Source organism: Dendropsophus ebraccatus, chromosome 14 (genome assembly GCF_027789765.1).
Source record: "Dendropsophus ebraccatus isolate aDenEbr1 chromosome 14, aDenEbr1.pat, whole genome shotgun sequence".
Taxonomy (NCBI): domain Eukaryota; kingdom Metazoa; phylum Chordata; class Amphibia; order Anura; family Hylidae; genus Dendropsophus; species Dendropsophus ebraccatus.
Window position 1 is genome coordinate 49441016 of NC_091467.1, and position 14828 is coordinate 49455843.

The 14828-nt window shown below is 46.6% G+C and overlaps 1 protein-coding gene across 6 annotated transcripts in view; it reads right to left on the bottom strand.

Moving 5' to 3' along the window:
* Nucleotides 1-1055: 1055 nt before the first annotated feature.
* LOC138772131 (chloride channel CLIC-like protein 1) overlaps nt 1056-14828 on the bottom strand; it is a 263133-nt gene continuing 249360 nt past the window's right edge. For all 6 annotated transcript variants that reach the window (XM_069952300.1, XM_069952294.1, XM_069952295.1 and 3 more), the window contains one exon: nt 1056-2561. In XM_069952300.1, the coding sequence (XP_069808401.1) occupies nt 2307-2561 (255 nt within the window). In that variant the 3' untranslated portion in view covers nt 1056-2306. The remainder of the gene's footprint in view (nt 2562-14828) is intronic.

Genomic DNA, 14828 nt, shown 5'->3' on the forward strand with positions numbered 1-14828 from the left:
TTGGTCTTGACTTGTGCAAGTTCCCATTACTAGAAGGACAACATAGCATTATCAAAACTGGGGACTAAATAAAAATTCTAAACAGGCAAAAAAAAACCTTTAAGATTTTTAACAATTGACCCAAACCAAGGAAGAGCACCTGTGTCTCCTTTAAATCCATAATACACATCTGTCTATTGGGAGATCCTTAAGTACAAGCCATATTTATCTTCAAACACAAAACCAATGCACATACTGTATTAGGACTTCATACCCACATCTTCGCCTCCCATTAAGGTATAGCTGTACTTTGAAAAAAACTGGGTGCTGAGAAAGCCATTGATAATGCAACTGGAAGAAGAATACAGCTGAGAGACTAGACTTCCTATGTAGGCCATCTTTAGTAAACATGAGAACCAGTGCTCAGCCATGCACTTCTCCCTGCTGGTTCTAATGATTAGCACCCAGATCCTAACTGAATAAAACTCTATCATGTTAAAGGGGTAGTGCGGCGCTAAGAAATTATTCACAAAATAACACACATTACAAAGTTATACAACTTTGTAATGTATGTTATGTATGTGAATGGCCCCCTTCCCCGTCTTCCCCGACCCCGCCCGTGGACCCGGAAGTGTAGTGCATTATACATACCTGATACGTGTCTACCCCCGTCTTCTGACAGTGACGTAATCTTCGGGAGGCCGATGGACCCGCTCCTGCCGTCCCTCATGCCGTCATAACTGTGCTCAGCCACAATCGCGGCAGCTGATGGCGTGTGCCGCGTCATCAGCTGTTCTCAATCGCCAATCGCGGCTGAGCACAGTTATGACGCGGCAGAGGGGGGTCGGCATGAGGGACGGCAGGAGCGTGTCAGCCAGCCTCCCAAAGATTACATTACTGTCAGAAGACGGCGAACGGGGGTCGACACGTATCAGGTATGTATAATGCACTACACTTCCGGGTCCACGGGTGGAGTCGGGGAACACGGGGAAGGGGGCCATTCACATACATAACATACATTACAAAGTTGTATAACTTTGTAATGTGTGCTATTTTGTGAATAATTTCTTAGCGCCGCACTACCCCTTTAAACATTTTCTGAAATTACAGTTACACCATAATTCACCTTTAATTTTATGCATTGCAGTTTCTACAACTCTTTAGATTATTTTAGAAGGAGAAAAAAATGAAGTTCTAGACATGAGAGCAGCCATATGCAAAATATTTCAGGGCATGCACACTAGTGATGTCTTCTTGCTATGGGTACTTTCTAATAAAAAGAATATTCAAGCTGGCCATTGAAAATGCAGAAAAAAAAGGGTCCATCCAGGTGCTTTTGACACAGAGAAGGATGTCCATCTAAGAAGACCTAATTTTTGTTTCTCAGACATGATGGAAACCATTGGAATTGCAACAAACCTACATCTTGTTGCTAGACTCAACATATTTAAAGGGGAACTCCACATAAGGAAAATTTATTTTATATTAAAAGTACATTAAAAGTTATATAGATGTGTCTATACAATGTATTCCTGTATCTGTACGGTTCTGCCACACTGGTAGCTGATAGAAATCCAGGAAGTGAAAAAAAATGGCCCCTGTGCAAATCCACATTGTCTCCTGCTCCTTCTGCTATCCCACCTTAGGAGACAAATATTCCATGCCTCTGTCTCCCATTGTGTGTGTTTGCTGAGCACAGGCTGATGATGCAGACAGGGGGCAGGGGGTGATGTCACAGGAGGCTTGGCTGGATCCCCCAATCCCCTGAGTGATTCACCATTCATTTTTTTAACCTCTACCTGAAGTTCCCCTTTAATCCATTCATTTGCAGACTCCAATTACCAGTGTCTGAGGGTAGCAGATGGCATAAGGATGATTAATTCCATTTTATTATAGAAGATTTGCAGTAAAATTCATTGCAACAAAGTCCTGTTATGAAACATTCCCCATTTATGAGGGCTCACTATTGTCAGTAAAGAGTAAAAAACACTAGACCGTTCCTTCTATGAGGTGAACTTCATAGATTAAGGCCTATGTTAGCCAATAAACAGTTTCCAATAGACAAGGTCACCACCATCATAGCCCTGAGCAAAGTTAGTCTTCATCTAGGACCAGCTGGTAAAACAAGGTAGGCGAGAACCAAGTGTGCATGTATATTAGGGCCCAAAGGTAAATGCAGCTTTTAGAGGTTCCATAGAGAAGTGAGGGCACTATTTTAGGTTGGTTTTGACTTGTGCAAGATTCCATCACTTAAAAGACGACAAAGCATTGATCAATTTAAAACGGGGACAAACTAAAGGTCCAAGGCAGGAAGGCAGAAAAAAAACTTAAGTCTTAGACACAAGGGCAGTCTTGGTGGAGCTAGCCCTAGTGGAGACCCTGGCCTGGTGACAGATGGCATTCTTCTTCTTGCTGAGGGCTGTGATCAGAACACTGATGAAAGTGAGCGGAAACAGGAGAAAGACAGGCAGCTGCCATTGGCTGGGGATCTCCCTCATGATGTTGCGGAGGCTCCTTCCAATTGTATGGCTGAAAAGTTCCACAGGATGAACCACAAATCTTCCAACAACTGAGCTGACGGCCTAAAAAAGAAAAAACAAAAAAAACTGTTTACCATATTTTGAAAGTAAGATAGAAAAAAAGCCATCAGATAGTTTTATGTCGGAAAGGAAAACTTCTGTGGTGGGTACTCAATGCTAGAGTTAACATCTTCAATCCATTCATTTGCTGATTCCAATTAGCAGTGTCTATAGGTAGATCATATAGGTGACAACCGGATGTCTATAGGATGATCACATCATCCCCCAAAGGTTTTCAATTGTTCAGCATCCCCTATCCACCCCACCACCACAACTTCCTTAGCATTACATCATACTCACCTACCTAAGAGAACTCTGCTGCTTGGGTACTATAGAACAAATCTTTGAACAATTACTAACTTATAATGTCTATTGGAATTGACAGAAATAACTACCCTTCTTTCATTTATTTCTGAAGCACTCACAAGTCAGGTCACTGGATGGAGAGGTAATCAGGCCCTATTCACATTGGATTAAAGGGGTTATCCAGTGCTACAAAAACATGGCCACTTTCTTTCAGACAACATGACTCTTTGTCTCCAGTTCAGGTGCTGTTTGGAATTAAAGTGACTGTACCACCAGGCCCAGGCTGAAGCACTGGAGGCGGGCCGACCCACCCTTAGTGGGAGGAAACCATAGCCCCTCTATGATAGGGTTCCACTGATTCTAATGGAGTCACGTCATGGAGGGGCTGGAGTTTCTTTCCACTAAGGGTGGGTCGGCCCGCCTCCAGTGCTTCAGCCTGGGCCTGGTGGTACAGTCACTTTAAGCTCCGTTCACTTTAATGAAACTGAGCAGCAAAACCCCACCCAAGCTGGAGACTAGAGTGGTGCTGTCTCTGGGAGAAAGTGGCCATATTTTTGTAGTGCTGCATTACCCCATTAAAGGGGTTATCCAGCGCTACAAAAACATGGCCACTTTCCCCCTACTGTTGTCTCCAGATTGGGTGGGGTTTTGAAGCTCAGTTCCATTAAAGTAAATGGAGCTTAATTGCAAACCACACCTGGAGACAACAGTAGAGGGAAAAGTGGCCATGTTTTTGTAGCGCTGGATAACCCCTTTAAGGCCATCCATTGTAGGTATATGTCAGCAACACACCTGACATATACCTCCATTATATGCCCACTTATAGGCATATAATGGAGTACATGGCCTGCTCCCAGAAGAAAGCCGCAGGCAGAGTTACATCTTTAGCACTTTCTTGTAAATCATCTTCCGCTCCTGCTGAGCTCCCTCCAGAGCAGAGGTACTGATAAAAGCTGCCCTGCTGAGGGATGACTTTTGGGGGGTTTCTATTCTGCTGACACTACAGGGGCACTGCAAACGCACCTGGCGCTCACCTGACTTCTTCAGAAAAATCTGCACTGAAAATGCTAATTGGCGCTCCTTCCCTTCTGAGACCTGTTGTGCGCCCATACAGTGGTTTATGTCAACATATGGGATACCGTTGTACCGTTGTACTAGGAGAACCAGGGTTACATATATTGGGGTGAGTTTTCTCTCATGTTGCTTGTGAAAATGAGATACTTCAATCTAAACAAATATATTGTTGGAAAATGTCTATTTTCCATTTTTTTACGGCCTAATGGTGAATACTTTTCTCACTGTAGGGTCAAAATGCTCATTATACCCCTAGATTAATTCTTTAAGGTGTGTAGTTTTCAAAATGGGGCCACTTATAGGTGTTTCACGTATACAAGCCTCCTAAATCCACTTAAAAAAAAAAGAACTGGTCCCTAAAAAAAAAATCAGTTTTGGAAATTTCATGAAAATTTTATAATTTGCTGATACATGTCTAAGCCCCATAACACCCTAAAAATGTTTACGAAATTAAATCAGAATAAAGAGAACATATTGTTAATATAACTTAGTAACTAATTTAGGTCATGTGACTTTCTTTTTTTTAGAAGCAAAGAATTTCAAAGTTTGTAAAGTGCAAATTTTTCATGATATTTTGATGTTTTTCACAAAAAAACACACAAGACAGTAACCAAATTTTGCCACTAACATAAAGTACCATATGTTCCGAAAAAAACAATCTCAGAATCGCTAGCATACGTTAAAGCATCACTGAGCTAAAAGCGCATAAAGTGAGACAGGTCAGATTTTGAAAAATGAGCCTGGTCATTAAGGTTCAAATAGGCTTGGTCCCTAAGGGGTTAAGTCAAACCGCCACCGACAAATTTAGGATAGCCATGTAAATTTTCCTGCTCAACGTGGTTCGGGCAGCATAACAGCAGGGGCAGGTTCCCTTAACTATCGTTTTTACCACTAGTGACAAAAAAAAAATTTCTTATGGTGTTTCTAGTATAGAACGGACTGTTTCAGCACAGTAAGTATGCCTATCACCTTAAAAGTAGTAGAACAGCTAATGTAAATTTGACTGTTTTAGACATATCAACTCTCTTAGAAAAGAGGTCTGGGATAGCATGAGAAAAAAACTTCAATGGTGAGGATAAAAGACAAAGGTCAACTAAAAGCATGTCAGAAGTGTCTATAAAAAATTTCACAAGGTAGCAGACGGCAGGAAGGATGATTAACTCCACTTTATTATAGGACACATGCCGTAAAATTCATTGTAAGAAAGTCCTCTTATGAAACATTTCCCATTTTTAAGGGCTCATTATTGTCAGTGAACAGTCAAAAACACTAGACCGTTCCTTCCAGGAGATGAACACACACACAAATAAAACGCTGACTGTCAAATGGCAAGACATAAACCCAATAAAAATAAGAAAATCACTAAAATATTCAAATAAATAATGAGGCTCTTGGCATACCATTTGCAAATAGTGTGTACCATCCCACCACAGTAAGGTGGCCTCATACACAGGATGGAACCTACACTATACTTTGGCCTCTTCTGGGCTAATAATAAGCCTATACTCTGGGCTACAGGATCCAACTAGCTGGCCAAAATAATCCCCAGGATACAGATCCAAGTGTGGTCTGAGGGTCAAATGCAGCTTTCAAAGGTTCCATAGAGAAGATGGGCCACTATCTCGGGTTTGTCTTGACTTGTGCAAGATTTCATCACTTGAAGGACAACATAGCATTGTCAATCAAAATCAGGGACTAAAGGCAACGAGCGTAGCTAGAAATGCTAATTTGGCCAACAATTGACCCATGTAAAAGTGTAACAACCAGCTGAGGAGAAGTGAAACGCCCTCTCATCGACGGATCCCATTTTTTGTGCAGCCCTAAAAAGCCTTTATTACTGGCTACACATCTTCCTGTGTAAACAGGAGATGAGCGTCTGATAAAATGTAGTTAAATGGCTGCACAAACAATGCAGGGACCATTTGTGTGCCCCACTGCTCAATCAATTGTGTTGTGCCGTTGCAGCCATGGTAAGAATAAACCACTTCCTGTAGGGCAAATACGGAAAGACTTGAGATTTTCAAACAGAAATAAATTACAAATCTTTACTACTTTCTGACACCAGCTAATTTGAAAGTTTTTTTGCAGTTGTGTGACCCAGTTTATCCTTGGTAGTTATTAGAGATGAGCGAACCGTTTCAGCTGGTATGGGATCCGGTTCGGATTTTTCCAAAAATCCGAGTACGATCGGATTCGGATTTTTGGAATCTGCCATTCTAGCAAGCAGGAAGTGTTCCAGGCGGGAAAAGCGCTTTCCCATGATGCCCGGTACACATCCAATCAGCAGGGATCTTGCACTAGCCCACCCCCTGTGTGACGTCAGTATTGCTTTAAGAGGAGCGGTCACATGACCGCACCATGCAGTGTGTATAGAGAGAAAGAAAGAGAGAGAGAGAGAGGAAGCATACTGTTAGCAGTGCACAGAGCTCGTCAGTGACAAATAGCTGCTGGTGCTGCTGCTGTGCACTAAAGACTACTGAGAAGATATTGTAGGAAAGGAAAGATTAGGAAAGTGGAGAGGAGAAACATCTAGTGATTGAGAGAGAAATATAGAGAGGGCGAAAGATAGATAGATTAGGCATAGGACAGCAAAGGGTGCACGGAACAAAAACGTGCTGTACAGATATACAAGTCCTATACTTCTGATAGTGTGTATATCACATCCGACTTATCCTGAGAGACAAAAATACCTGGTGCAGGTGTATAGCAGAATATCTTAAAAAAAGGGCTATCTATCTATATATATATATATATATATATATATATATATATAGAGAGAGAGAGAGAGAGAGAGAGAGAGAGAGAGAGAGAGACACACACACAATTTCTATACTTGGACCCTTCTGATAGTGTGTATATCACATCCGACTTATCCTCGGAGACAAAAATACCTGGTGCAGGTGTATAGCAGAATATCTTTAAAAAAAGGGCTATACATATACAATTTCTATACTTGGACCCTTCAGATAGTGTGTATATCACATCCATCTTATCCTGAGAGAGAAAAATAACTGGTGCAGGTGTCAGGGCTGTGGAGTCGGAGCTAGCTTTGGCTGGAGTCGGAAAAAAATGTACCGACTCCAGCTTTAAAAAAAATCTTTAAAAAAATGTAGAATTAAATTTTAATATGAATTTTACAAGTTTTGCTCATGAATATATATTATGAGCAACATTCTAATAGGACACTGGCCCTATTACATAAGGGTGGTCATGGAAAAGTTGCCGGTCACTATTTGGCAGTTTGTTTCTGAGCTGGAAGAGTCCATTGTGTGGGGGGAGATCTGTGCTGTTCTCTTCCTGAATGCTGGATGACTGTATATGAGCAGCAGTGTAATATGAAGATATCCTGTGTAATATAGAGGAGGAGGAGAAGACAAAAGTAGTGTAGGTGTAACTTCTGTCCTCAGTGTGGTGTTTTCTCTCTGGGAGAAGATTGTGTGTTTTTCTTCAGTGTTCTATGGCAGCAGTAGGCTGTGTGTGTGCTATGACTACAGCAGGCTGTGTGTGTGTGTGTGTGTGTGCTATGGCTGCAGCAGGCTGTGTGTATGTGTGCTATGGTTGCAGCAAGCTGTGTGTGTGTGTGTGTGTGCACACTATGGCTGCAGCAAGCTGTGTGTATGTGTGCTATGGCCACAGCAGGCTGTGTGTGTGTGGTGTGCGCTATGGCTGCAGCAAGCTGTGTGTGTGATATGGCTGCAGCAGGCTGTGTGTGTGTGTGTGTGAAATGGGTGCAGCAGGCTGTGTGTGTGTGCTATGGCTGCAGCAGGCTGTCTGGGTGTGTGTGTGTGTATGCTATGGCTGCAGCAGGCTGTGTGTGTGTGCGTGCTATTGCGTGCCCCCACCGTGACTTTCTATATCACTATGTGTGACCTCTCTCTATATCACTGTGTGTGACCCCTCTCTATACCACTATGGCTGACCTCTATATTACAGGTATCTGGCATTGTTAGCAGTGTTCTTTTTAAGTATGGTGAATATTTAGTTAGAAACATAGAAGACTGTCAGCAGGAAAAGACCACCTGCTCCATCTAGTCTAGTTGTGAGTAGTTCATGACATGGAGGCTGGAGACTGGCTGCATCCACTGCACACACAGGAGAAGCTTTCTTTGTATGTTTCAGAAGTCGCCCCAGGATCATGTAATACATTAGGGAGAAGCTGCTGAGCCAGCGTGATAAATAAATCCCCTGGTATATGACTGGCGATTTATGAAGGAGCAGGATTCGGAGTCGGTCCTGATAAAATTCAGGAGTCGGTCCTGATAAAATTCAGGAGTCGGAGGTGGAGCTGCGGCTTACCGACTCCACAGCCCTGGCAGGTGTATATCATAAAAGTCTTTAAAAAAAGTGCTATATACATAGACAACTTCTAAATTTGTCCTATATATCACATGTCCTATATATATATATATATATATATATATATATATATATATATATATATATATATATATATATATACACATACACATACACTCACCGGCCACTTTATTAGGTACACCATGCTAGTAACGGGTTGGACCCCCTTTTGCCTTCAGAACTGCCTGAATTCTTTGTGGCATAGATTCAACAAGGTGCTGGAAGCATTCCTCAGAGATTTTGGTCCATATTGACATGATGGCATCACACAGTTGCAGCAGATTTGTCGGCTGCACATCCATGATGCGAATCTCCCGTTCCACCACATCCCAAAGATGCTCTATTGGATTGAGATCTGGTGACTGTGGAGGCCATTTGAGTACAGTGAACTCATTGTCATGTTCAAGAAACCAGTCTGAGATTATTCTAGCTTTATGACATGGCGCATTATCCTGCTGAAAGTAGCCATCAGATGTTGGGTACATTGTGGTCATAAAGGGATGGACATGGTCAGCAACAATACTCAGGTAGGCTGTGGCGTTGCTCAATTGGTACCAAGGGGCCCAAAGAGTGCCAAGAAAATATTCCCCACACCATGACACCACCACCACCAGCCTGAACCGTTAATACAAGGCAGGATGGATCCATACTTTCATGTTGTTGACGCCAAATTCTGACCCTACCATCCGAATGTCGCAGCAGAAATCGAGACTCATCAGACCAGGCAACGTTTTTCCAATCTTCTACTGTCCAATTTCGATGAGCTTGAGCAAATTGTAGCCTCAGTTTCCTGTTCTTAGCTGAAAGGAGTGTTACCGGTGTGGTCTTCTGCTTCTGTAGCCCATCTGCCTCAAAGTTCGACATACTGTGCGTTCAGAGATGCTCTTCTGCCTACCTTGGTTGTAACGGTTGGCTATTTGATTCACTGTTGCCTTTCTATCAGCTCGAACCAGTCTGCCCATTCTCCTCTGACCTCTGGCATCAACAAGGCATCTCCGCCCACAGAACTGCCGCTCACTGGATGTTTTTTCTTTTTCGGACCATTCTCTGTAAACCCTAGAGATGGTTGTACATGAAAATCCCAGTAGATCAGCAGTTTCTGAAATACTCAGACCAGCCCTTCTTGCACCAACAACCATGCCACGTTCAAAAGGCACTCAAATCACCTTTCTTCCCCATACTGATGCTTGGTTTGAACTGCAGGAGATTGTCTTGACCATGCCTACATGCCTAAATGCCGCCATGTGAGTGGCTGATTAGAAATTAAGTGGTAACGTGCAGTTGGACAGGTGTACCTAATAAAGTGGCCGGTGAGTGTATATATATATATATATATATATATATATATATATATATATATATATATACACACACACACACACACAAGTCCTACACTGTATATTACAGAAAATACTGTTCTCATCTACCAAGTGTGTCAATCAGAACTTGAATATAAAGTCATGGCACAGCGGCAGCAGGAAACCTCACAAAGCATTTCAGGCAGAGGGCAGGGCAAAGAGTCTGGCTCAAGGGGCAGAAGAGGAAGTAGCGCAGGAAGAGGGTCCAGTGGCAGGCCTGAGCTTCCTTTGTCACACCAGGGTCGTGTCCACACATCTAATTCCACAGTCCTGGAGTGGCTGGCTCACACTTCAACGTCCACAAGGATGAGTAGTGAGACAGCCAGCCAGGTATCTGTGGGTACCTCAGACACGACCCTGACATGGCACGGGCACGCAGCAATTCCCCCATGTCCTTTATCTGACATCCTCAGCAACATCCCGCTAACTTTTGACCTGCCGCCTGCAAGGGAACTGTTGGCGTCTATGAGCAGTGAACTGCTCTTTGATGACGATGAGCATGTGGAGGAAGAGACAGGGGACAATCAAGTGCAGGGCATAGCTGTGTCGGAGGCGATTTCAGAGCAGGCCCATGTTAGGCCTGGCAGGAGAGCAGTAGGCAGTAGACGATAGAGGGCCCGGCAGGAGCCTGATGAGGATGATAGCATCATTCTGGAACAGGATGATGCTACATTGGATGTTACATGGGATCCACGGCAGGATTTGGCTTATTCGACGGATTCGTCAACCGGGAATCCGTCCGCCAGCAGGCCCGCCACAAATAGAAAGCAGACAGGCAGCAGTAGTCAACTAACAAGTCGGAAGCGTAGCCGGGACAAGCAGAAGACCACTAGGGAAACCTCCTCCACTGCAGGTCCTAGTATCGGCAGCGCCCGCCCATCCTCGCAGCCTGCCGGTACACCTCGCCTGTGTGGCAGTTTTTTAAAAAGTGCCCGGAGGATACCTATGTGGTCATCTGTCGCCTGTGGGACAGGCGCATTAAAAGAGGCAAGAGTTGCCATCCTGGCACCAGCGCCATGGCTGCCCATATGAAGCGCCACCACCTTTGCGTCTGGGAGAAACGGGGTGATAGTGGGTCACAGCAGGCCCAGGCAGACCAGCGGTCAACAGCAGCAAGAAGCAGCAGTAGTCAGGGGGCCTTTCACAGAGTCAGACCTCCTCTGTGAAAGGGCGTGTGGCATCACTCCCTTCTTTGGCTGGTGGCCCCTGCGTTGCTAGCAGTAGGCAGCCTGGCATCATGGAGTCCCTATACCGGAGGCAGACATGTGTACCCAGCAATCCCGCAGCTGTCAATGGGCAGTGTATATGTCCATTACTGCTCAGTAGGTAAATGTAATATGACCGGCGGACCCCCAGCAACTTGGCCAGGGAGGGGCGATGACACCACCCCTTTGTCACAGCAGGGTTCCTGTGTCGCAGTCCTCCTCCACCTCCTCCAGTAGGTCCAAAACCTCCTCAACCGCCAGTGTTCCTCCCTTGTGCCACTTGGGTGTAGCACGGAGGTGTCACGCTGTGCTGTATCTAGCCTGTCTGGGTGATAGGAGACACACAGGGCAAGAGCTGCACCGCCTGCTTGAGACGGAATCCTCTCGTGGCTGACTCCACGCCATCTTAAAGTTGGGACCGTGGTGAGTGACAATGGGAACAACATTCTCTCCGCACTGCACGAGGAGGTATGAGGCACGCCCCATGTATGGCACATGTTTTAAACCTAATAGTTACACACTTTCTAAAGTCTTCATCCCATTTACAGACTGTGCTGTCAATGGCTCGAAAGCTGTGTAACCATTTCAGCCATTCAAGTCGCTCTCACCACATCCTCCTCCTCGACCTGCAGCGGAGGAATGGTCTTCCCAACCATCGTCTCATTTGCGATGTAGCCACGCGGTGGAAATCCACCCTCCACATGCTGGACCGGCTCTATGAGCAGAGGAAGGCCTTGACTGATTTCCTCTTGATGCAGGCGGACACGGCGACTCCCCTGTGTAACCTGGAGCTCGGCCAGTGGCCGATCATGCGTGACACCTGCCGCTTGCTACGACCCTTTGAGGAGGCCACCTTTCTGGTCAGTGGGCAAGACACAGGACTGAGCGCCATCATACCCATGCTTCATGTACTGGAGCTGATGCTGATGCGAGGGGGAAGAGGTCTTGCCACTGTCGCAGCTTGGGTCGCTGGAGGAAGGCTTGGCGGAAGAGGAGGGAGAGGAAGTTGAGGAGGAGGACCTAAACTTACAGGAACTCTTAGGGGATACGGGTGGAGGAGAAGGAGATAAGCCTTCCTGCCAGACCAGAGGGGGGCCAGAGGAGGATATGCAAGGCTATGAGGAGGATGGAGGCAGTACCCATTGGCAGTATGCTGTGGAGACGGAGGCAGGGACTCCTTCCCACTCCCTGGTGGAAATGGCTAAGCGCATGTTGATATGCTTTCGGGCTGACCCACGCTTGCAAAGGATTCGTCAACAGGATGAGTTCTGGCTGGCCAAACTACTAGACCCACGGTATCGCAAAAAGCTATGTGAATTCATCCACCCTTCCCAACGGGAGGAAAAAATGAATTATTATAGAGAGAAGCTGGGTGCACAGTTAGTGGCAGCCTTTGGAACACGGCGCTCTCATTCACGACATTCCCACCAGGGCCACACCAGCAGCACTGCCTCCTCCACATCCTCCTCTAGCAGCTTGGGTGGCATGAGCAGCGGCACCAGTCTGAGCCTGATGTCCATGATGCACGCTTTCATGCAGCCACAGGCCGGGGTAACAGGAGCATCCGCACAGCAGCAGGACATGGCGACACACCTCAAACAGCAAGTCCAGGTGTTTTTGGACTCTACGTTGCCACCTAACGTGCCGGAACCCCTGGACTACTGGGTGGGAAAATTAGATGTCTGGCCACAACTCACTGAATTTGCTTTGGACATACTCTCCTGTGCGGCCAGCAGTGTGTCATCCGAGCGAGTTTTCAGCGCAGCAGGTCATATTGTCAGTCCCAGGAGAACCAGATTGTCCTGTGATAGTGTGGAGTGTCTGACTTTCATCAAAATGAACGCCACATGGATAGATAAGGACTTTGTGACAACTGCTCCTGATACAACAGAGTAGGATTTGGTCCTGTTGGCACCAAGATGTAGGACCTTTTCTGCATTTATTATGGCCTATATGTGAACTAGACCTTACTGGTCATTCCACCATTCCTGCTGCCCTGCTACCTCTCGCCTTTCCATGGACCTAATTATTCTGCTTCTGCTGCTCATGTCACCCCATTACAACTGCTACTCCTGCCCTGGCCTCCATCTGGGCTACTGCTGGGCCTTCACTGGCCTCCATATTGGCTACTGCTGAGCCTTCACTGGCCTCCATATTGGCTACTGCTAGGCCTTCACTGGCCTCCATATCGGCTACTGCTGGGCCTTCACTGGCCTCCATCTTGACTACTGCTGTGCCTGCCCTTTCCTCCATGTTGGCTACTGCTTTGCCTTAACTGGCATCTATGTTGGCTACTGCTGTGCCTTCACTGGACTCCAAATTGGCTACTGCTGGGCCTTAACTGGCATCCATATTGACTACTGCTGTGCCTGCCCTTGCCTCCATGTTGACTACTGCTGCTCCTGTACTTGCCTCCATGTTGATTACTGCTGTGCCTTAACTGGTCATCCATGTTGACTACTGCTGTGCCTTCACTGGCCTCATAATTGGCTACTGCTGGGCCTTAACTGGCCTCCATGTTGGCTACTGTTGCTCCTGCCTGGCCTCCATGTTGACTACTGTTGCTCTGTCCCTTGGCTCCATGTTGGTTACTGATGTGCCTTAACTGGCATCCATGTTGACTACTGCTGCTCCTGTAATGGCCTCCATGTCGGCTACTGCTGGGCCTTAACTGGCACCCATGTGGACTACTGATGAGCCTTCACTGGCCTCCATGTTGGCTACTGCTGCTCCTGCTTGGCCTCCATGTTGACTACTGTTGCTCCTTCCTGGCCTCCATGTTGGCTACTGCTGATCCTGCCTGGCCTCCATGTTGACTACTGTTGCTCCTGCCTGGCCTCCATGTTGGCTACTGCTGATCCTGCCTGCCCTCCATGTTGACTACTGTTGCTCCTGCCTGGCCTCCATGTTGGCTACTGCTGATCCTGCCTGCCCTCCATGTTGACTACTGTTGCTCCTGCCTGGCCTCCATGCTGTGTACTGCTGCTCCTGCCTGGCTTCTATGTTGGCTACTGCTGATCCTGTCTGCCCTCCATGTTGGCTACTGTTGCTCCTGCCTGCCTTCCATGTTGGCTACTGTTGCTCCTGCCTGGCCTCCATGTTGGCTACTGCTGATCCTGCCTGCCCTCCATGTTGACTACTGTTGCTCCTGCCTGGCCTCCATGTTGGCTACTGCTGATCCTGCCTGCCCTCCATGTTGACTACTGTTGCCCCTGCCTGCCCTCCATGTTGGCTACTGTTGCTCTTGCCTGGCCACCATGCTGCGTACTGCTGCTCCTGCCTGGCTTCCATGTTGGCTACTGCTGATCCTGCCTGCCCTCCATGTTGGCTACTGTTGCTCCTGCCTGCCCTCCATGTTGGCTACTGTTGCTCCTGCCTGCCCTCCATGTTGGCTATTGTTGCTCCTGCCTGGCCTCAATGTTGGCTACTGTTGCTCCTGCCTGGCCTCCATGTTGGCTACTGCTGATCCTGCCTGCCCTCCATGTTGGCTACTGCTGATCCTGCCTGGCCTCCATGTTGGCTACTGCTGCTCCTGCCAGGCCTCCATGTTTACTACTGCTGCTCCTGTACTGGCCTCAAATGACTATTGCTGGACCTCCACTGGCCTCCAATGACTACTGCTGCTCCTTCACTGCATTTGTGACCTTTTTCCTGCATAGACCCTTTAATGGTGAAGGTATGTCTCTTATCTTCATCCTCGGTGCCGTTCCTGTGCACTTAGTCATCTACTTTGCTGTCTGGTGCATTGCCCCACCCCATAGTGCCAATGTGCCTCAGGCCAGCTCATCCCTGCTAATGATAGTCAATGGAGCAGGCCGTCTGGGGCCTAGATTGTCGCTATTGGGAAAGCCAGTTCTTTTGTGTTACAAAACCGATGGTTAAACAACTAAGTGCACAGAAACGGCGCCAAGGATGAGGATAAGAGACATACCTTCATCCTCAGTGTCTCCTGGGCAATAGGGAGCTATCAT